The following is a 23,026-nucleotide window of genomic DNA, read 5'->3' as shown; positions in this document are numbered from 1 at the left end:
TATCTATCTATCTATCTATCTATCTATCTATCTATCTATCTATCTATCTGCGGGGCCTGTCCCGAGGCGGGTGCTACGGCAGAGAAGGCCCACCTCCTGGGACCCACCAAATGTAATTCTCTGGCAGACAGGCCCCACAGCATATATTTATATATTTCCTGGCATAAGGTTGGCTGACTTTATTGCCTAGCGTAGGGGTGGCTGACTTGTCAGGAAAGAACAGTTTTCTGCTTTCCCCACTTCATCTGAATGGTGCACAGGAAGGAGATGAGGCTATAAACTAACCAAAGAGCAGGGTTTGCACATTAGGCTAAGGGAGGGAGGGAGGGAGGGGAGGGAGGGACCCCTTAAACACAGTTAAAACTAACTAAGCCTAACGTGTTGTGTGACTGAGATGGTCGGGCTTCAGCTGAGCTGCTCAGGTGCAAACCCAGCATGTGGGACAAGGCAACTCTAACAAGGAAGAAGGAGCCCTGGGGAAGGATGGAGCTACAGCTCAGGATGGACACAGAGAGGGTCAGAGAAGACTTCACAAATTTAGACCAAGTCAGATCTCCAAGACCAGATGGCTTACATCCCAGAACAGTGAAGAAACCAGCAGAGGTGATGGCAAAACTGCTTTCTGTAATCTTGGAGAGGTTTGGGCAGACTGGCAAGAAGACTTGGGAAAAGCAACTATCACCTCACCCCATCTGACCCTTTTTGAATAAGGGAAGAAGGAGGAACCAGAGAACACTGACCCATCAGCTTGATGTCTAGACTGGGCAAGGAGTTAGAAGAGACAAGGAAGGAGCATGTTTGTGAGCGCTTGATAAGGACATTAAAGGTAAATCTGTCTTTTAGCAAAGAAGGTGAAAGGAAGGTCAGTCCAGCCTGAGAAGAGCTTGCAATTGGTGGTAAGACATTTGACGGTTCACATTCCATCTCCAAGATCTGCCAACATTAGGGACTAGATTTAATTGGTTTTTCCATGCAGTGTCCAGGATTTGCAGTGTAAGAAGTTTGCCCATAACCCATGTACCACTGATGATCAGCACATCTTTCCCTTGAGAATGTGAACTCTCTGTCAGATATTCATGATGATGACTTGAGGAGGACAGTTAGAAGAAAAAACCACATGGTTTTAGAATGCAGTTGGTTTAGAAGGTTAAATAAGCCTACACCTTTGGTTGATTAGCCTGCTTGAAGTGAAAACTTTGCCTTAACGTAGATTTCTGAGAACTTTAACAGCTTTTCCAACATTCTACAGAGCTTGCTGTGTGCATTTCAGATGTTGGTTTTCGTATATTGTACAAAAGGTTTGTGAGTCCCCTTGGTGAGCTAGGCTGCCTGGGGGGCAGGGAGTGGGCGGTATCCATGCTTTAGAACTTACTGGGCCTCACACTGCCTCTTGCATGTGGATTTAGCCCAGTACTGATGGAAGGGCAGCTCACAAAAGCAAGGGAGTGGCTGGCAGGGGCCCTTGAATGTAGGTGCAGGTCAGGCCTTGGAGAGACAGGGGCCCCTTCCTCTCCTCAGCTCCCCACCTTTAACAATCACATGTGCTCCATGGGGCTCTTCCAGGATGGATGCACCATTCTCCCCAGGTTTGCTGTGGATTAATGCCAGCTTTCCTAGATCTAGGAAGAAGAGCACCCTTCTTTTAAAAAAAGAAAGGCACCAACTGCTTGTGCTGGATGTAGACAAGCACAAAGTTTGATGTTCAAGCAGAATTTCATACAAACCAAAAAGGACCTTACTGGATCTGATAATAGCATTTGTTTAATAAGTGGAGGCACATTGCCTCCCCCAAGATCCTGCAAACTGTATAAAAATGTGCATGCTTATGCAAATGTGCTTATGTACAGCTGAAAATATAAGAATTACTAGAATTTAAATTTCACAACAATCAAGCTAATAAATGTTCCATCCAAATTGGCCCAAAGCAACACAGATGCTCAAGCTCTTTACCAACTCTCCCCTGGATACTTGCCAACCAGTCCCTTTGGCACTCCCACCTGTGGCACGTCACACATTTCCTCTCACGGGCTGCCCTTTCATTCTTCTTCCGCTGTTGCTGGCACTGGCACTAAAGAGGCTATTCCTCCCGTGCCAGAGGTAAGATCTAACCCATATGACTGGCCATTATATCTCTCCATATTCCCAACGAATTTGCTGAATGCCACATGAAATCCATCCAGGTGGGTGGCCACTGTGGTGGCAGATTCCATAGTTTAAAAAAGCTTTGTATAGAAAAATATTTTCTTTGCTTTGTCTGAATTCCTCCCATTCAGCTTCACTGAAAGAGTTCACGGGGATCTTGCATTCTGAAAAGTGTTTCTGTTCTGTCTGAACCGGACACAATTTTATTCCTCTCCCCATCTCTTACTCCGGCTTTCTTCCTTGAGAAAAAGACCAAACGCTGTGGCCTTTTTGGAGTTAATGGTATATAAAGTCTGATGCGCAGCAGTTCCACAAGGCTCAGCTGGATGCCCCCATTTTGAGCAGTCTGAGTGGATGGAGTTCAGTTTTGTTCCCCCCCCCCCCGCAATTCCATTTATACTACGAGCACAATCGGGGAAAACTAGATTGAGCCTTTCTCAGTTCACCAGGGGTTGCTAGGAAAGTGGGCTTAGCCCCGGATTGTTTCTGATAATTTCTGATCAGACCCCAACAATCAGGAGTCTGGCTGCACCTTTTCTGCCTAACGAATTTTACTCAAAGACATCAGGTTTCATGAGCTGCAGCTTACTTCATCAGAGGCATACAGTGCCTAGGCTGATGTAGGATTAAATTGGGTAAGGATGGAAGAAGGGAGAGGAAGAAGGATGGTTATGCAGATGCAGGTATCAGGTGAGACAGATCACCAGTATCTGATCAATTAACAATTATAGTGAATTAAGCATCGATTGTTGAGACCTTCTGAGGTTACCTGAAACCTTTTGATGTATGCGAGTTCAACAATTGCTTGCTTGAAAGTGCTTTTCCAAACAGTCACTTCGAGGTCCGCTGTGGAGGTTGAAATGCTCTGATATTTCCTCTGATGTCCCTGTTTTGTTGAATTCTGGGTGGCAGACAGATTGAAAACAAAACCCCAATACACTGAACAAGTAAAATAATAAAAGATGGCTATAGCTAGGGGGGACACCACTGTAACACCAGACCTAATCCAGTCCAATGGGTACTCACCCTGCCTTAACCCAGCATTTGTGGAATTTAAAAGATAATAGAACCAGGGCTATTTGAACCTCTCAGGGATACTATTCCAGAGTGCAGGCACTGAAGCCAAAAGGCGCACTTCCTGGGGGCCCATCAGATGACATCACATATCAGGCAGTAATCAGAACATGTCCGTTCTGTCCGATCTTACGAGATGGGCAATTTCAGATGAGAGAAAAACAAGAAGAATTAAAGAAATCCCCAGAAAACTATTTCATAATAAATTAAACTCTTACAATAGCAGTTGTCCAGGTTAACAGCATAAGAAACCCTAACCCTAACCCAAACCTGAGGTTTGGATGGCATAGTTTTTTATGGTACAGTAATGTTTAGCTTAATGTAGTTTTTAAAAATCACTGTATTAGAAGTGCCATATTGAGAATATGGAATAGATATGAACCCAGATTGTGCCTGAAAATGCCTTTATGGGTCTCAGCACAAAAAGCATTTTATAGAAAAGAAACAATTGGCAAAGAGAGATGGAGAGCTGTTAGAACAAGAGCACAGAGAATATAAGATGAAATCAAGAGATCAACTGACTGCAGAGGGATTTTGTTTTCAGTGGTTTTTGTATGCACAGTTAAGGGAAAGATTTAAGGTAGCAGGACATTTGGAATTGAACAGCAGAAGACAGAATTTGAAGCTGAACTATGTACAAATTATGAACATGTAACTGCTAAAATGTGTAAACTTTTATTGAAATTTGAAATGGAAGAACAAGAGCATATGATAAAATGGGCTAAGAACTTTGGACATAATATATTGATGGAACAATGGGAAAATATATGGTTGAAAGGACTGAAATTTATATTATAATTTAAAAGAGAACTTTTATAAAATGATTACCATTGGCACATGACTCCAGAAAAAATATCTAGAATATATAAAATGTTTACTTCAAATTTACGTTGGAAATGTGGAAAACACGAAGGGTCATTTTATCATGCCTGGTGGACTTGTAAAAGAGCTAGAAAATTTTGGGTTCAAATACATACAGTGATAAAAGTATTTTAAAGATTAATATTCAACTGAAACCAGAACTCTTCTTTTTGGGACTAATGGATAGACAATTAGGAAAGAGTTATGGAAGATTTTTTATACATATGATAACTGCTTACAAGATTATTATATGCACAAAAACATTGCTTTCCTTTCTTTCTCTTCTCTATTTCTTTCTTTATACTTTTTTCCCACTTAGTACTTTTCTTTACTTTCCTTACTTTTCTCTTTCAAAATTTGTATTGCTTTTATTCTTTAATTTTTTTAAAATAAAAATTATATGTCAAAAGAGAGAGAGAGAGAAAGAGAGGGAGGTGAGAGAGATGGGCAGAAACAGTGGGAGAAAAGCGGTCTTTCAGCCAGGCCTACTGTGACAGCCAGGACCTTGTGGAGCGTTGGGTTCGATCTCTCCCTTCTTCAGCTCTGCTTGGACTAGCTACAGGGAAGGGAGGAGAACCAGTGCAAAGCCATGCCCAGAATGGTTGATAGTATCAAAAGCAGCTGAGAGATCCAGGATGCACTATAACTCAGTGCCTCAAACAGCCCTGACTGAAAAGGGTCTTGATAATCCACTTCTTCCAGGGTTCTCTGCAGCTGTAACCTGACCAGCTTTTCTCAAAAAGGGAAGGTTAGAGATGACAAAACAGTGGCAGCAATGGCTCCTTGAGTGGGGGCATATGCCACTGCTTCTGTCAAGGCAGGCAAAACCATCTGGCCACTCAAAAAACGAATTCACCACCATGTGGGGATCAGCCCCATATTACCTTCTGGGAGGCCTTAACTACCTGGGAAGAACATAGATCTAAAAGTCATATGGCCAGGTTAATAGTTCTGAGGATCCTGCCCACTTTCTAGGAGTTATAGGAGCAAACATTTCCCAGATAACAGAATGCTCTAGGTGTCTTTTCTGTTGTTTCATCTCCTGGAGCTCCTCAGAAAATGAGGGAGCCCTTGGGATCAACAAACAAGAAGAGACTAGATAAGAACAATCCAATCCAAGGCCCTCATTATGCACCCATTCCAGATGACAACTGAGGCCTTAATTGAATTGCCCACCAGATCCTCAGTAAAAACCCCAAACTCCTTCTGAAACCCATCCATGCCCAGTATTCACCTGGGGTGGGCTGATATTACAAGTCCGACCTCCCTGAAGAAGGGAACAGCATTGGCCAGCCATAAAGCAACTAGACAGTGATCAGACAGTGGCAAAGGACATGTCTTGATGTCCTTCACAGTCAGATCGCATCACAACTGCCCCAAGACAAGAGCCAGAACTAACACATGAGTGCCTGTGTATGCTGGCCCCACAATGACCTGGAATAGGCACGAGGTCCCCAGGATGTCCATGATTTCCTGAGTCGTTCCAGACTCTGCCATCAGAGTGCAAGTTAAAGCCTCAGATAGAGGCTTCACCACCAACCTGGTGAAAGAATTTATAGCTCAGACAGAGATTTGCAGTGCAGTGCCTCAAAAAGCCACTATGGCTTCCTGGACCACCTTTCCCCGCCCTGGGTTCTATTGAAACCTAGGTGGGCACATCTCTGAGAAAGGAACAAAAGCCTCTGGACCCACCCAGATCTCAGTTGTACATGCTAGGTTAGTGGTCTCATCCACAAGAAGATCATGAATGAGGGAACCTTTTTATGGGCCATTCCCATTCCCAGGCAGAAAGAAGGAAATAGGATTTTGAAGGTATAACTGAAAGCTGATGGAATGACCACCATGATTGGAATGTTGCAATTGAAGGGTGCAATTTGTTCCAGAGGAACAGACACAAAAAGAGGAGTTGCAGTTTGTGTAAGAGGTATTCATATCTGCTCAGGAATCCAAGTGAATCGCATGGTCAATGCCATAGAGAGCAGCTGGGTTGAAATAAGAAGAGGTACAAATAAAAGCAACACAGTTGTTGGAGAAGATGAAAGTGATGTCTTCCCAAAACAAATGACAGAACTTTCACAGAGGTGTGAAGTTGTAATGGTGGAGAGGGGACTTTAATTAGCCTGTAATCTGTTGTGAGATACATTCTGCTAACCCTAAGCAGTAGCGCTTCCAGGATTTTTATTTTTTTTTTTACTTGTCTCGCTAACAGCTATATCCTTCAGGGAATGGAGGAAGGCACAAGAGGATCAGCTACTCATGCCTTGATTCTAGTAGGGAAGACATAGCTGAAGAAGTGAAAATATCAGGACACCAAATGACCATGTAATATTGGAGATGGAAAATTAAAATGGAGAATAGTCAAATATATGACAGGCTTCACAAAAGCAGATTTTAATAAACTCAGGGCAATGCTCATAAATCTCATAGCAGGAGAAACTAAAAGGGAAAGGAGCTCATGATTGGTGCTAGTTCCTAAAGGAGATATTAAAAGAACAATTGCAAGCAATTCCACTCAGGAAAAAAAATCAGGAACAGCTGAAAAAGCCAATGTGGCAACCTGGAAAGCTTTAGTGATGATCTGAAAACACAAATAGTGCATGCAGGAAATGAAAGGGGAAAAATACAAACAGGCAACTTGGGATTGATGAGCTGATGACAGGAAAGTAAAAGCTGAGAACAAACTGAGATTAGTGAAGATGCTAAGAATGATAAAAGGAGTGTCTTTATATGTACTCAAAATAAAAGGAAAAGAATCAGCTCCTCAGTGGAAACAAGAAACAAGGAAAAGGCAGAGCTACTCAACTCCAGTTTTGGTTCAGTCTTTTCCAACAAAAAATGATACATTCTACCATGACATTCTGAAGAGCAGAATGAAGAGGAAGGTTTCAAGCTTGAGATTTATAAAAACGTGGTCAGGGAAGAACTATTTACTTTGGATAAGTTTAAGTCTCTAGAACCTGATGAATTGCTCATTTGAGTATTGAAGGAACAAGTTGATGATCTGGCTGAACCTTTGTATTGTCCTTGAGAAATCTTGGAGAAATGATGATGTGCCAGATGACTGGAAGAGACAAAATGTCCTGTCTTTAAAAGGGAGAAAGGAAGACAACTGACCAGTCAGCCTGACATTGATCATTGGGATTCTAGGGCAGCCGATAAAGAGATCGTTCTGTGAGCACCTCGGAAACAGTGCAGTTAATTATCAGAAGTCAACATGGATTTGTCAACATCAAATCTTACCAGACCAGCCTAATCTTGTTTTTTGATTGCACAACTTCCTTAACTGTGGGAATGCTTTTGATATATCTTGACTGCAGCAAAGCATTTGAGAATTGTCCCTTGATATGCTGATTAGCAAGCTAGATACATACCTGCCTCAAAAGTCATAGTTGAATAATGGTCAACAATGTGATCACAGGAAATAATCTTTTCACTCTATTACCCTTTGGTCAAACCCTACCTTGAGTATTACGTCTAGTCCTGGCACCATACTTCAAGAAGGATTTTGAGAAAGTGACACAGGTTCAGAGAAAGGCAATGAGGATGATCAAGGGACTAGAAACTAAGTCTTATGGACAGAGAATTGAAGGAGCTGAGGATATGTAGCCTTGTGAAAAGATGATTAAGTAGGATATGTCTCCTCCAATACCTGAAAGGTTGATGCAGGGAAATTCAAAACCTGTTCATATTCCAGAATGCAGAAAATGGAATAATGGATTTAGGCTATAGGGAGGCAGATTCTGACAGTGGTTCTTAATAGTCAGAATTGTCCAGGTGTGCTATTGGTCCAGAGAGGCAGTGAGCTTCTTCTCATTAGATGTAAATAAAACCTGGGATGTTTTAATCTGGATTCCTGCATTTAGCAGGGGGTTGATCTTGAGGGCCTCCCAGAGTGCTCCAACTTTAGGGTCACAAATGGTTATGTGTGAAGGCAGTACTTGTATTGACCACTTTTATTACTGAATCTCAACCCAGAACTTGTTTGTTGAACGGTATTGAATTCCAGATATGCTTATATGGCAGAGGGGGGTTCTTCTGATATTTTTCTGCCTTCCTCAGCTCTGCCCAGAAATAAACTGGAAGCTAGTGAAATTCAGCCAAAGTTTGTCCACTAATTTGAGCATGCTCCAGGTCCCTTCCTTGAGGGTTAGGGCCATCTTATGGGATTGAGGAGATGTGCTTTCTCTCTCCGTTGCTGTACCTGCCTTTTGGAATGATGTGTGGGTGGCGCCAGCCCAACCAGCTTTCATTGAGCTGGTACTCCTGGCTCTTCTCCCATGCAGTGGGCTGGGACCTGGGTGGTACCTGAGCCTGTGGTTTTAGGGAAGGGAGTGGTAGTTGTTTCCAGCCTTGGCTATGCATTTACGGCGGTGGCTTTTGTATTTGTTTTATACTTGTATGCCACCTAGAGTCCTAATTTATGAGTTGGGTAGGAAAAAAGAAGGGAGGGAGGGAGGGAGGGAGTCTCAGTTCAGATCCTTATGTGATACTTGCCCACCCACCCCCGGTTGGGTGTATATTTCCACAGCCTCTGATGCTCCCCACTCCCCAATAGCATGACTTTCTTCCTTTTGCTCAGAACATGAAGCCAAGAGGCAGATGCTATCAGAGCTCCCTTTGAAGTAATCCTAACAGTGGCTCACCATCTACTCCTTGTCTTCTGTAAGCAGGTCAAGACTGGCAGATTTCCACACCAACTGCCAAGCCTTCCACCAGTTCCTCACCAGCTGCTCCAGGGACAACTACCAGGCGTGCCTGGGCTCCTACACTGGCCTTATAGGTAAGTCTCGGAGACCAGGAGGGGCACAAGTAAGGAAGCTGCCTTACTCCTGGGATGAGATTCTCAGAGCCTGGAAACAAAATGGTGCTTCCAGAATACTGCAGAACAAGGAAAAATGGACATTTGAGTGGTATTGAATAGGTGATTGGCATCTTCTCCATTAAGGCAAGACTCAGTTAAAACTAAGATGAAAGGCCCACCTTATAGAGACCCACCTTAAGCCCACCTTAATGTACTCAATGATCAATAGGATCAATAGACTCACCTTAATGTACTCACTGATCAGTGAAGGCCAAGGATCACATCCAGTTTCCACAATTCTGTAAGCTGGCCACTTCCTCATTGCAACAAACCTGCCAACTCTCAAGATCTTGCTTTCTTGATTGTAAGATGCTGTAAGGGGCTTGAGATTAATCTTGCAAACTGGAAATGTGTACCTTGGCCATCATTTATCAATGAGTAGATTAAGACAATACTTTGATCTTCTTTCTAAGTTTTGTTGAATTTGGGCAAGGTTAACCACTTATTCAGTACCACAAAAATGTCGGTTTGTTCTTGTTCTGCAGTATTGTCCAATTGGAAATGTCCAATTTTGTTCCCAGGCTTGGAGGATTCCATCACAGGTAGGTCCTGATGGGAAAAGGCCTGGGGTTGGTGGGTGAGGAACAGAGAGGCAGCCTTGGCTGGAAGGAGAAGGACTGGGGTGTTCTTCAGGCCAGCAGCCTGGAACACAAGGTCTGAGGCGCAACCTTCCGGATGCCCTTTTTCCTAAGTGTGACTCTTGCACAACTACAAAATCCTCTTGAGTTTTCAGGAAATCTATCAGGAGAAAGATCCCTTTCTAGAGCTCCTAATGCATGTGTGCCCCCTAAGACCCTGAAATCAGCAGTTTTTCAGTGGCCCAAGCTGATGGGAGGCAAACCATTTCCATATCCACCCTTCTAACCTCCCCCTCCATGAAAGGTGGCCCAAAAGGACACTGCAAACATTTGGTCATTTTGTGGAATGATTTGGTATTGTGATTTGGGTAGGGGGTTTTTTGTATTTGGGGTGTTAAGTTTACTTCACCTTCCAAAAGCCAAATGTGAAAAAATGCACTGAAAATTTCAGGTGCCCTCTTCCTGTTATCACAGCCTCCGATTCTCTAGAAGATGGAAAAGCCAGGTTGCAGCCCCACCTTTTAATTTTGCCAACCCCATCCTAAAGGCAACACGGTCCATAGTTTATTTCTGAACTTGTTTGACAGCCATGGCATCTCCAAAACTAGTATGTTGCATATATGGTCTGAGGTGTAGCGGACTGTCTTTTGGGCATCAGGAATGGGTTAGGGTTCTCAGAGAACAATGAAAATATGTAACTTTTCCCTCCAGTTGGACTTGGTGCTTAAGGAAGCCAACGTTATTTAAGGAAATTGTGGAGGATAACAAATTGTTCAGGGCTGTGAAGAGCACCAGAAGGTTCACTTTAAATGGAATGAATTGTCAGTTGAATGACAAATACTACAGAATTGTAGGTACCTTGGAGATCCTCTGTTGCAATCCTCTTTTCAGGGCACAAATACACAACTAACAACCACCCACAGACAGCCCTCCATTACACTTGGCTACAGCTGCTACCTGCTCATGGAACAGGAGCTGTGGGTCCAAGTAGACCCTCAGATTGTGCACCACCCTTGAATGGGGAAGTGCAACCTATCCAAGGTTATTGAAATGTCCCTGGACCAAGGTGGCAGCCACTTAGTCTTGGTAGGATTGAGCTAGAAATGGTTCTTCCACATCCAGGCACGTGTAGCCTCACTTGACTGGCCTGGGGTCGAAAGTTATAGTTGAGTGTCATCAGCATACTGATGATACTGGACCTCAAATTGGCTGAACTGCTGCCTTTTTCAGAGCCAGCAGAACCACTCTTCTCTCAAGCAGACATTTACCACTGCATGGATCCACTCACATGCCCCTTCCTTGGAGACTTTAACCAACCAGGAGGGGCCTGGATCTAATACATAGGTAGCCATACGTACAGCTCTGAGGACCCTGTCCACTTCTTTGGGACTAACAGTTCAAGCTCATTCCAGATAAGAGCACAACACTGTGCCTCAGTCACAGTGGTGTGGCCCCTTTTTAAGAGAATATCCCTGGATTCAGCCAATCTGGACAATGTTCATCCAGTCACCAATTTTCCCTTTTAAGGGAAGGTTGCTGAGAAGATGGTCAGCCTCCAGCTTCAGAGGGCCCTGGAGGAAGCAGATTATCCAGACCCTTTTCAGTCAGGATTCAGACTGAGATACAGCTCTTGTCAGTGACCTGCAGTGAGCTCAGGATGGGGGTAGTGTGTCCATCCTGGCACTCCTTGCTCTCTCCATGGGCTTCAATACCATCAACTATGGAATCCTATGGGATGTAGGGGACCAGGAATGGGGGCACTGTCTTCCCATGGTTCTCCTTCTTCTGAAGCTGATTCCAACTGGTGTTGGTGGGAGGGGAGAGGTCGAGCCCTAGACCCCTGCTTTGTGGGGTACTTCAGGTCTTGTAGGACAGAGGGAAAATCCGTTGTCAAGGCAACAATCAGATAAACGAGGTTTGAGCTCAGACCAAGAAATTGTTTATGAAAACAATTCAGACATCAAGATTCAGGTATCAAGAGGGTCTGAGGCTTGTGAGGGAGCCAGAGGGGGCCATCCAAAGGAAGGAATGGCTCTGGAGGAAGCCGGTCTCCCCAGATTCTGCAGGCGGCTGTGTGGTCCCTGCTATCCTTTGCCCGGAAATAGGTCTGCAGCTTCAGGGTGAAGTGGGATCAATCAAGAGCCTCCTGGCCTTGTGAGGGAAAGCCCCACCAAGAAACGTCTGTTTGTCTGTCTGTCTTTATACGACCGGTGCAATCGCCCATCTCACAGCCGCAAGGGGTTGGCACATGAGACCCCTCTTCTCAGCAGTCTCATGACCTGTGCTCCTCCTTCTGGGACAGGTTTGGACATGACCCCCAACTACGTGGATGCAAGCTTCAGCAGCCTGGTGGTCTCCCCATGGTGCTCCTGCCGAGGGAGCGGCAACATGGAGGAGGAATGTGAGAAATTCCTGAAGGACTTCACTGAAAACCCTTGTCTCCGTAAGCCTCCCGGTGGATTCCAGGCCCCTTTCCTCATAGGAGGGAGAGGGGGAGTGTCTCTGCACCCTTCCCATGGACATTTGGCCATCCTTGGCATGCTCCTTCACACCCTACTGGGAACCCTTCTGTGGGGCAGCGGAGTTGCCTCAGGTTCAGGAGGACCATGGTCTTTAGCAAGCACCCCCATTCTCTCGAAATGGACAGATGCGTTTGGGCTGCATGTGATGGCCTGGGGAGCACAAGCATGACCCTGCCCGAGGGTGGGATGGCCTGACCCCCTCCCCGATGGGCCTCTGCCTCACCCCGGCACTTTGCAACAGGAGGCTCAGGGAGCGCGGGGTACAAATGAGCAGCTCTCGCTTGTTTACAAATGGGCTGAAGAGCCAGAGGGCCCGGGCGCCATTATGGTTCTGGGAGTGGAGCCAGTTCCCGTAGTTATTGGTTGCCCTGCTTATTCCCAGCTGCCCCTTGGCTTCCGATCATTTGGTGGTGCTCGGCAGATCCACTGATCTGGCAAATCTGCCCTCGATGGCTGTGGAAGGCGCAAAGCACGCTGCATGGGAAGAACAGCTAAAGGATGAAAGTGTGCACGAGCAGTGGGTGGTGGTGGCAGTGGCGGCTGAAGGCGTCAGAAAGCCAAGCTAGCAGTGGAAGACACGCGACTCTGCTCGCTTTGCTCAAGGATCCCGGCTGGGTGAATCGCCTGACAAGGGCTCTTCACTGGGGAGAGAGACTGTTCTCTTGTCCACCTCTCTTTTCCCTCCCACTCAGGAAATGCTATTCAAGCCTTCGGCAACGGCACAGGCTTGACCTTCTCTTCCAAGTCCCTTCCGCTGCCACTCCTCACCCTGCCTCCTACGACAGGAAAGGGCTGCTCTTCGCCATATGACATGAATGACAGTAGCGTTGTCTGCAACACAAGCATGATCACCCCATGCACCTCTGCTGAGGTAAGGCCATTGCAGGTTCTCCTCTGAGTCTGTGAAATAATCCATGGAAGGCACAGGAATTCTTACTCAGAAAATTATGGGTTTGCAATGCCAACTTCCATGGCCTAGATGAGATTTAACTCTGACTATGACAGCTATTGAATCCTAAAAATGTTCTGTAGGAGATCATTAGACAATCTGTGAACATTAGGACAGAAGGTAGGTATCACTAAGAACCAAAGGTGTTTCTTAAGAAACAAATCAGACTACAGGAAACACTTGGCTTAGGAGATAACAGGGATGCTAGCAATGGGCCTAGCTTGATTTCAACAAGTTGAATTTGTTTGTCAAGCTGGTTGACAGCTATGGCTAGATGATGTCCTAGGCGCATTTGGATTTATAACTGGTTGACAGAGAAAATCCAGAGAAGATTCTCAATGGTCAGAGGAGAAGCAAGAAGTTCTGCCTGTTCATAAGCAATTGAGACAAAAATTAGAGGCAAATGACCCAAAGATAGGCAGGCCACTAATATTTTAGAAGGCAAACAGAAATCCAGATGTCAGTTTTGACTGACAGACAGAATGAATTTCAGAAGGGATGGATTAAAATTGTGCATTTAGGTAGGAAAAATCAGTTGCACACACATAGGACAGCTGGTACTGGCCTTGGTGAAAGAGACAGTGGTACTGTAGGGGAGCTCAAGCTGAATAGGAGTGTGATGTGGCAGGACAGATCTCAGTCACACCAAAGAAATGATGCTGGCTGCAGCACAGGAAGGGTTTTTCAGATGCAGGAAGTGCAGGAGGGGTGGAGGGATAACCAAGCCTTGGTCCCAGGAGGGGGGTGTTCAGAAGAGCCCTGAGTCAAGGCACAAAACGCCTTTTGCCAGCTGGGGAGGAACTGTGCCAAGACATATGCCCCTGCTGCCCTTTCATAGGGCCCTCTGGAGAGGTGCTCTCCCCCTCTCTGCTCAACTAGGATCTGTTGCTGCACACTGCCTCTCCTCCATTCAGTGAGCACATGTGAAGGCAGCCGTGTCACCCTTGGGCAGCCTCTAATTAGATCTGGCATGCCTGAGAAATTACATCTTATGTTCCTCGTTACCTCTGTAGGAGACAGTCAGGAGCTCAATTTCATGCAAGAGTTGCAGTGCATCAGAGACGTCACCGGGCTCTTGCAGGCACTTCCACCAGGTTCCGTGACTGCGCTGGTCCCTCCTAACTTGCAGGGGGTGGGGAAGGAGGGCTGTTCTATCAATTTTTGCCAGTGAGCTGAGTTGCTTGATGTCTGTCTTGGTTATGACCACAGAAAAAGGAAACTGCCTGGTTGCCAGATGGGTCTTTCCAGCTTGGTCAAGCGAAGTCTCCTTCTATCAGCCCCCGACCAGGACTGGCTCAGGGCTGCCCAGCCTCCCCTCCCCCTTCCCCAGTGACCCAGCGTCCTCTTTCTTTGCTGATTCAGTAGAAAGACGAGATTGCCTTTTTCCATGTGTCCATCCCTGCGGATGGGGAAAACCTTCAGGGAAAGGAGCGTGGCACATGGTTTAGGGTGCATGCATGTGCACGCGTGTGCGCGCACACAGACGCACAAACTGTGCTCCTTACGGTTGTGGAGCCAGAGGAGCTGCTGCTGCTGCTGCTCCTTTTTTGGAACTCTGAGGCCAAATCCAAGTGCCTGCTGTGAGCGTGGAAGCTGAAGGGCACCACGGCCCTCCCTTTAATGGCCCAGCAGTGAATAAGGCCCTGCGGAAGTTGTATTTCTCCTGGTGGGAAACCAGCGTGGCTGAGCTAAAGCTGCTCCATGCTGGTCTCGTGCTCCCGAAAGGGAGATGCTCACTTGTGCCTTTGCACCCTGGACCTGATTCTGTGCCACACACAGAAGCTTTTGTGTCTGGCTACTCTAGCCCAGATGGATTATTCCTTTCCAATTCCAGACACTCCTTTTCATTTCTTCCCTCTTCTCAAGGCATATATTTGAGAAAGGAAGTGCAAGGCATGTACAATATTCTTTTTCTTCAAATCTGGCAATCGAGCAGGTGAGAGAAAAGGATGACCCTTTCACACTTAATCCTTCTGCTGATGCGTCTGACCACTGCATGGTGTAAAGCACCGCAGAGCGAAAAGGCGCTTAAGCAACCTGCTGCCAGCCTTGCTGTTGTCCCAGGTCAGGGCTGTAAAACTGCAAGTCTGTGATGAAAATCGGGAACTGTCTGGTGCCCTTCGGCAGCCTTTGCACAATGACAGCCCAGCATCAACTTGTGGGAGCCAGGCTCCGAGGGTGAGTAGGGCACGTGAGCAGAAGGGGAAGAGAAAGGGAATGGTCTCCCTGAGTTTCAAGAAGGCTTGGTTCTGCCAGCTGGGAGCCATGTGATCCAGGCTGAGTTGCTGGCACTGCAAGGGATGAGAGCTCCAAGGCTTTCCAGTTGAACTCCTCCTCCCCAGATAACACGGCACTGCGTTAAGCAGAAGATTCATTGACCTGGAGCATCCCACGTTATCTGGAAAAGAGCACGGTTTTCTTATTGACAGTGACTTGTGGGGGTCTGAAGACTATCCCATCTGCTTTGGGGAAACAGAAGACCTTCTCCAAATGAAGGAGAAAAGACATGTTTTTGACGTTCTGTTTGCTCCTTACTTACTTACTGATTTCATACTTCAGAAGGTCCTTGCATTTGATTCACCAGTTGAATTCTGTAGGGAACTTGTTCATATCTGGTCGTTCTCTCCCTGCTCAGTGATTTCTGTTCGAAGATGCTTTGCAAACACAGTGAAGGCATTTACACCCAAAGTCCTGGCCGCAAAGAATCTCCAACTTGGTGATCATGAAAAGACTCCTTGTTTTGCTAGAGAGTTCTTCTGAAGAGGAAATAGGGAATGCCAGACTCACCAAGCCCCCCACCCCCCCAATGGTTTTCCCTCTTGCGTGGCTCAGAAGCAGCGCAGGGATGCTTTAGCCATGGTATCCTTTGCTTTTGATTTGCCACAAGTGGTGGATCCATCGGAGGCATTTAAACTGGTACCGGTGCTGGCTTCTCCTTCCACTCTGCCAGCAGTCTGTGAATTCTCAGCATGCTGCCTCCCTCCATGGATATAGCCCTCCTGGCTCCCTCCGTGGGGGAGCTCAGTAGTCTGCTGCACTTCTCCGAGGAGAAAGAGGGAGAAGCTTAGAAGGATTCTGCAGAGAAGCATGGGTTGTGGAGTGGGGTAAGAAGCATGGCCATCAGGGAAGGGAGGGAGGGAGGGAGGGAGGGAAGGAGAGATGAGGGGCCTACTGGAAAGGTTGCCACATATCCACATCTACTCAAGCTCTTCTGAAAGTTTTGCACCCCAATGTGCTAGCCATCAAGATGGTGTGTGTGTGCGTGCATGTCTAACTTGGTGACACACCAGTGAGGTCTCTGATGCACTGCAACTCTTGCATCTGTTCCTCTTGCACTTCAAGCCAAACAGCTGATCGTCATGGGTGTGCAACTACTATACAAAGGCAGATCCCAGGCTCTGTCTGATCTTCTCCCTAAGAAATTACTATGCAAAAAATACCTGCCCTGTTGCTGGCTAATGGTGGTCACAACTCCTTTTAAAGTTTAGAATTGAAGTAATTTTCAGTTAATTCGTAAGTATTCTGTATTTACCTCTTTCTGACAGCTGGAAGAATCAACAAAAAGCTAATGAATTCTGCTAACCATATACAATGTTGTGGCACATTTCTGATTCCTCAAGCTTTGTCCTGAATATAAAAAATTAATTCCTTTAATTGATTTTCCTTGAATGAAATGTCTAGCTGCATCAGCTCCCCCAAACCTTAGACTGATTTGATAGTTTAAGTTTCTTGCATTTCAAAGCAGTCCAGATTCTCCGCTGGACTTGTGGGACTGTTTTGATCCCCCTCGATTGTGTATGGTAGTACATTCTGTGGGTCAAGTGTATCCCCAGAGAGTATTTTATATCTGTGGCGCCCCAAGGAGTTTATAGCTGAAAATCTATTGCAGAGGGAGGGAAATTGAAGGCAATGTCAAGTATAGGAGCAAATTCAGTATGTGTACGTAAACCTAGTTACATGTTTGGGATGTACATGAAGAACTTACGTCAAATACGTTCAAAAGCCAGATGAAGAAGGGGAGGTTTGGTTCCTTTTCTTGTGAGATGACACATGACTCCCCAGGAGCGGAAAGGGTGGGCAACGGAAAATGACCCCTTCTCACAGTGGGACCTTGGGACGGCCTTCATTGACAAGGTTTGCCCACCGTGGTTGCTGTTGGGCAAGGATGGGGACGGAGCTGGGAGGCTGTTGGTCTGGTGCCTGGGGGGAAAGTGGTTTTGTTTTTATCCTGTTTTTATTGCTTGTTGTGAGCCATCTAGAATCATTGTAGGAGATGGGTGGCTGTAGATAAATAAATTTATCTAAATAAATAAAGTGATGGGAAGTTTATGATTTATTTATTAACTAGATTTATAAGACTGCCCAACTCAAACAGTGTGACTGTGGGTGGCATACAACAAACAAAACAAAATAAACTAACCCCCCAACATTAAAGCATATACAATACATACTGTAAATGCAAAATACAAAAATAGCAACCAAGCACCATAGCAAAACAACCAAAAGAGGACTCAGTGCCTGGGGGAAAAGGCAGTCTTACCTGCTTTGCTAAAGCCAAACAGAGTTGAGGCCTATCATATACTGGGGGGGAGGTTGGTCCAGGGAATGGGGCAATCACAGAAAAGGCACAGGAAATGCATGGGAAATATTTCCATGTGACATTTTCTCCTTTGGCTCCTTTTTTTTAAAATATAATTTTTACTAAGAATTTTAATTACAATAGTAAAAACTAATACAAACTAAACTTAGAGAAAGAGAAGATAATAAAAAATAAAAGAATAAAGAAAGAAAGAATAAAAAGTGCAGGAAAAAAGAAAAGAAAAAGAGAAGAAAGAATATAATAAAAAGAAAAATATATAAAAAAGTGACTTCCAATCTTCATCACAACAAGTACAAACAAATTTAATAGCTCTTCACCCCCTATAAGGTTACAAGCAGATATCTCTTAATCCCATATCCTATCCCTTATCTATAAGTAAATCCATAGGACATCAATCTCAATCCTGTGTCAGCAAAAACTCCATAAGCGTTGCCAGAACATTGCAAAATAAAGTCTTATTTTAACTTTGATCAAATAAACCAACTTAATATTTCTTTCTTTTACTTCTAACAGTCTTACTCTTTAATTCAATCAAATATTGTCATAGGATTTCATTTCTCTTAAATTCTTATTTATCCCATCTCACAGATTTCTTCAAGGTTTTAACAAGCCTCTTTTGTTAATCCAATAAGAAAACATTTTCCCGGTCATTGTCTTGGTTTATCATTTGTATTTCCCTTTTAATTTTTAAAATTCAGCCAGTTTCTTTTGTATATCAAGTAAAGCATCTTTTCCAAATTATTATCTTGACCTGTCATTTGTAGTTCCACTTTCGATACTTTCTCTGTCTTGTCAGATAAAATTTGTTCCACATCTGTCATTCCTTCATTAACACCTTTTAGACATAGTCTATCCATAGAAACAGACATCATTATTGACATTGTTGATATTGTAGTTACTAATTTCTGGCTCCCCTTCATGGATCACTGCCTTGTCGTGGTGAAGGGGCTTGCGTAACTCAGTGAAGCCATGAGCTATACCGTGCAGGGCCACCCAAGACGGACAGGTCATGACAGAGAGTTCTGACAAAATGTGGTCCACTGGAGAAGGAAATGGCAACCCACTCCAGGATCCTTGCCAAGAAAATCCCATGGACAATGTCAAAAGGCTAAAAGATATGACGCCGGAAGATGAGCCCCTCAGGTCGGAAGGTGTCCAATATGCTACTGGGGAAGAGCGGAGGGCAATTCCAAGTAGCTCCAGAAAGAGTGAAGCGGCTGGGCCAAAGCCGAAAGGACGTTCAGCTGTGGATGTATCTGGAAGCGAAAAGAAGGTCCGATGCTGTAAAGAACAATATTGTATAGATACCTGGAATGTAAGATATATGAACCAAGGCAAGCTGGATGTGGTCAAACATGAGATGACAAGATTGAACGTCGGCATCTTAGGAATCAGCGAATTGAAATGGACAGGAATGAGTGAATTTAATTCAGGTGACCATTATATCTACTACTGTGGGCAAGAAACCCTTAGAAGAAATGGAGTAACACTCATAGTCAGTAAGAGAGTGGGAAAGGCAGTAATGGGTTACAACCTCAAAAACGACAGAATGATCTCAGTGCGAATCCAAGGCAAACCATTCAACATCACAGTCATCCAAGTCTATGCCCCAACCACTGATGCCGAAGAAGTTGAAGTTGACCGCTTCTATGAAGACCTACAACACCTTCTAGAACTAGTACCAAAAAAAGATGTCCTTTTCATCATAGGGGATTGGAATGCTAAAGTAGGAAGTCAAGGAGTAATCGGAATAACAGGCAAGCTTGGCCTTGGAGCACAAAATGAAGCAGGGCAAAGGCTAATAGAGTTCTGTCAAGAGAACAAGCTGGTCATAGCAAACACTCTTTTCCAACAACACAAGAGACGACTCTACACATGGACATCACCAGATGGTCAATACCGAAACCAGATTGATTATATACTTTGCAGCCAAAGATGGAGAAGCTCTATACAGACAGCAAAAACAAGACCAGGAGCTGACTGTGGCTCAGATCATGAGCTTCTTACTGCAAAATTTAGGCTTAAATTGAAGAATGTAGGGAAAACCACTAGACCACTCAGGTATGACTTAGATCATATTCCTTGTGAGTACACAGTGAAGGTGATGAATAGATTTTGAGGATTAGATTTGGTAGACAGAGCGCCTGAAGAACTATGGACAGAGGTCTGTAACATTGTACAGGAGGCAGCAACTAAAATCATCCCGAAGAAAAAGAAATGCAAGAAAGCAAAATGGCTGTCTGATGAGGCTTTACAAATAGCTGTGGAAAGAAGGAATGTGAAAAGCAAGGGTGAAAGGGAAAGATATAGGCAACTGAATGCAGATTTCCAGAGAATAGCCAGGAGAGATAAGAAGGCCTTCTTAAATGAACAATGCAAAGAAATTGAGGAAAACAACAGAATGGGGAAGACTAGAGATCTCTTCGAGAAAATTGGAGATATCAAAGGAACGTTTAGTGCAAAGATGGGCATGATAAAGGACAAAAAAGGCAGGGACCTAACAAAAGCAGAAGAGATTAAGAAGAGGTGGCAAGAATACACAGAAGAACTATACAGGAAAGATCTTAATGTCCCCGATGTCCATGCTGGTGTGGTCACTGACCTTGAGCCGAACATCCTAGAGAGTGAAGTCAAGTGGGCCTTAGGAAGCATTACTAACAACAAAGCTAGTGGAGATGACAGTATTCCAGCTGAGTTATTTAAAATACTAAAAAATGATGCTGTTCAAGTGCTGGCTCAATATGCCAGCGAGTTTGGAAAATGCAACAGTGGGCACAGGATTGGAAAAGGTCGGTTTATGTTCCAATTCCAAAGAAGGGCAATGCCAAAGAATGCTCAAACTATCACACAATTGCGCTCATTTCACATGCTAGCAAGGTTATGCTCAAAATCCTACAAGCTAGGCTTCAGCAGTATGTGAACCAAGAACTACCAGATATACAAGCTGGGTTTTGAAGAGGCAGAGGAACTAGAAATCAAATTGCCAACATTCGCTGGATCATGGAGAAAGCACGAGAGTTCCAGAAAAACATCTACTTCTGCTTCATTGAATATGCAAAGGCCTTTGATTGTGTGGATCACAACAAACTGGCAAATTCTTAAAGCGATGGGAGTACCAGACCACCTAACCTGTCTCCTGAGAAATCTGTATGTGGGCCAAGAAGCAACAGTTAGAATCGATCATGGAACAACTGATTGGTTCAAAATAGGGAAAGAAGTGCAAGGCTGTATACTGTCACCCTGCTTATTTAACTTACGTGCAGAGTAGATCATGAGAAATGCCAGGCTGGAAGAATCACAAGCTGGAATTAAGATTGCAAGGAGAAACATCAACAGCCTTAGATATGCAGACGATACCACCTGAATGGGAGAAAGTAAAGAAGAACTAAAGAGCCTCTTGATGAGAACTAAAGAGCCTCCTCTTGAAAGAGGAGAGTGCAAAAGCTGGCTTGAAACTCAACATTAAAAAAACTAAGATCATGGCAGCTGGACCCATTAATTCCTGGCAAATAGAAGGGGTAGAAATGGAAGCAGGAACAGATTTCATTTATTTGGGCTCCAAGATCACTGCAGACAGAGACTGCAGCCATGAAATTAAAAGATGCTTGCTCCTTGGGAGGAAAGCTATGGCAAACCTAGACAGCATATTAAAAAGCAGAGACGTCACCTTGCCGACAAAGATCCGCATAATCAAAGCTATGGTTTTTCCAGCAGTAATGTATGGCTGTGAGAGCTGGACAGAGAAGGCTGAGCGCCGAAGAATTGATGCCTTTGAACTGTGATGCTGGAGAAGACTCTTAAGAGTCCCCTGGACTGCTAGGAGGTCAAACCAGTCAATCTTAAAGGAAATCAACCCTGACTGCTCATTGGAAGGACTGATAATGAAGCTCAAGCTCAGATACTTTGGTCACCTAATGCGAAGAGAGGACTCTTTGGAAAAGACCCTGATGCTGGGAAAGATTGAAGGCAAAAGGAGAAGGGGACGGAAGAGGATGAGATGGTTAGATAGCATCACTGAAGCAATGAGCATGAAACTGAGCAAACTCAGGGAGTCAGTGAAGGACAGGAAGGCCTGGTGCGATATGGTTCATGGGGTCACGAAGAGTTGGACACGACTTAACGACTGAACAACAACAACACATTTCTGGCTCCATTCTTCAAAGATCTCCTTTAATATTTCTGATGTTATAACTTTTTGTGTCATTTTGTAAGTCCCCGTATTAACTGACATCAAAAACAGGCTTCTATTTTTTTTTCTTGTGCTTAAAATCTTTAGTCCCCTCTAGTGTCCAGTTTCTAAAATCATCACTTATCTTTGTTATGACTTGCAATAGCCAGGATAGTCAAAATAAGTCTTTCTCATGAGAAGCTGTTTATTTTTTATAGTTAATTCCAAAATCTTATAGTAGAAGTCAGTATTCCAAATTTATCTGGATCCTTAATCCATTTATAACTTTCTTAAATCAAAATCTTATTTAGCTTTTTGCTGTTCATTTTAAGTTCTTTTTAGATATATGTAATTTTTATTAAGAATTTTGATTATAATATTAAAATCTAATACAAACTAAACATAAAGACAGAGAATAGAAAGGAGTAAAAAGTGCAAGAAAAAAAAGAAGAGAAAGGTAAGAATATAATATTATTCTCTTCACCCACTCTAAGGTTACAAACATTTATCTCTTCATCCCATATCCCATCTCTTATATATAAAGAAATCCAAAAAACATATTTTCAGCTCTGGTGTCAGCAGAAAGTCATTAAAGGGTTGCCAGAAGCAACAATGTATCTTGTTTTAACTTTGATCAAATAAACCAGCTTTATATTTCTTCCTTTTACGTCTAACAGTCTTAATCTTTAGTTCATTCAAATATTATAGTAGGATTTAATTTCTCTTCATTTCTTCTTTGTCCCATTGCACAAAGTTCTTCAAGGTTTTAACAAGCCTCTTTTGTAAAACTAATAGGAAAAAATGATTGAGGTCACTCTCTTGGTTTGTCATTTGTATTTATTTCTCTTTTAAATTTTTAAACCTCAGCCAGTTTCTTTTGTAGATCCATCGAACCATCCTTTTCTAGGTCATTCTCTTGGCCTGTCAGTTGTAAATCCACTTTTGATACCATCTCTATCTTGTCAGCTAAAATTTGTTCTACATCTGTCATTTCTTCAATAACATCTTTTGGACACAGTCTGTCCATAGAAGCAGACATCATTACTGACATCACTGATATTGTGGCTACTATTTTCTGATTCCATTCTTCAAAAGTCTCCTTCAATATTTTTATGGTTAGAACATTTTGCAACATTTGCGGGCTTGTAAAACTTTCCTCTACCTAAAATCTTTAGTCCCCTCTAGTCTCCAGTTTTTGAAATCATGAAATTGCTTATCTTTGCTATGTCTTGTAAAAACCAAAACAGAATCTATTTCCCATGAGAAGCTGT

The 23,026-nt window shown here is 44.0% G+C and overlaps 1 protein-coding gene across 3 annotated transcripts in view; it reads left to right on the top strand.

The window, feature by feature from the left end:
* The window catches only part of GFRA2 (GDNF family receptor alpha 2), a 71,839-nt gene that overhangs the window by 45,425 nt on the left and 3,388 nt on the right, over window positions 1-23,026 (top strand). For 2 of the 3 annotated variants that reach the window (XM_088151998.1, XM_088151997.1), the window contains exons 5-7: window positions 8,745-8,857; window positions 11,819-11,959; window positions 12,731-12,909. In XM_088151998.1, coding sequence (XP_088008124.1) covers window positions 8,745-8,857; window positions 11,819-11,959; window positions 12,731-12,909 — 433 coding nt within the window. The remainder of the gene's footprint in view (window positions 1-8,744; window positions 8,858-11,818; window positions 11,960-12,730; window positions 12,910-23,026) is intronic. The other variant, XM_088151996.1, reaches the window with a different exon arrangement.

Source organism: Python bivittatus, unplaced genomic scaffold (assembly GCF_059951505.1).
Source record: "Python bivittatus isolate LINGU-HERP-01145 unplaced genomic scaffold, Pbiv_v1 ctg000680_np1212, whole genome shotgun sequence".
NCBI classification, from domain to species: domain Eukaryota; kingdom Metazoa; phylum Chordata; class Lepidosauria; order Squamata; family Pythonidae; genus Python; species Python bivittatus.
This window is presented reverse-complemented; position numbering and strand designations above follow the sequence as displayed.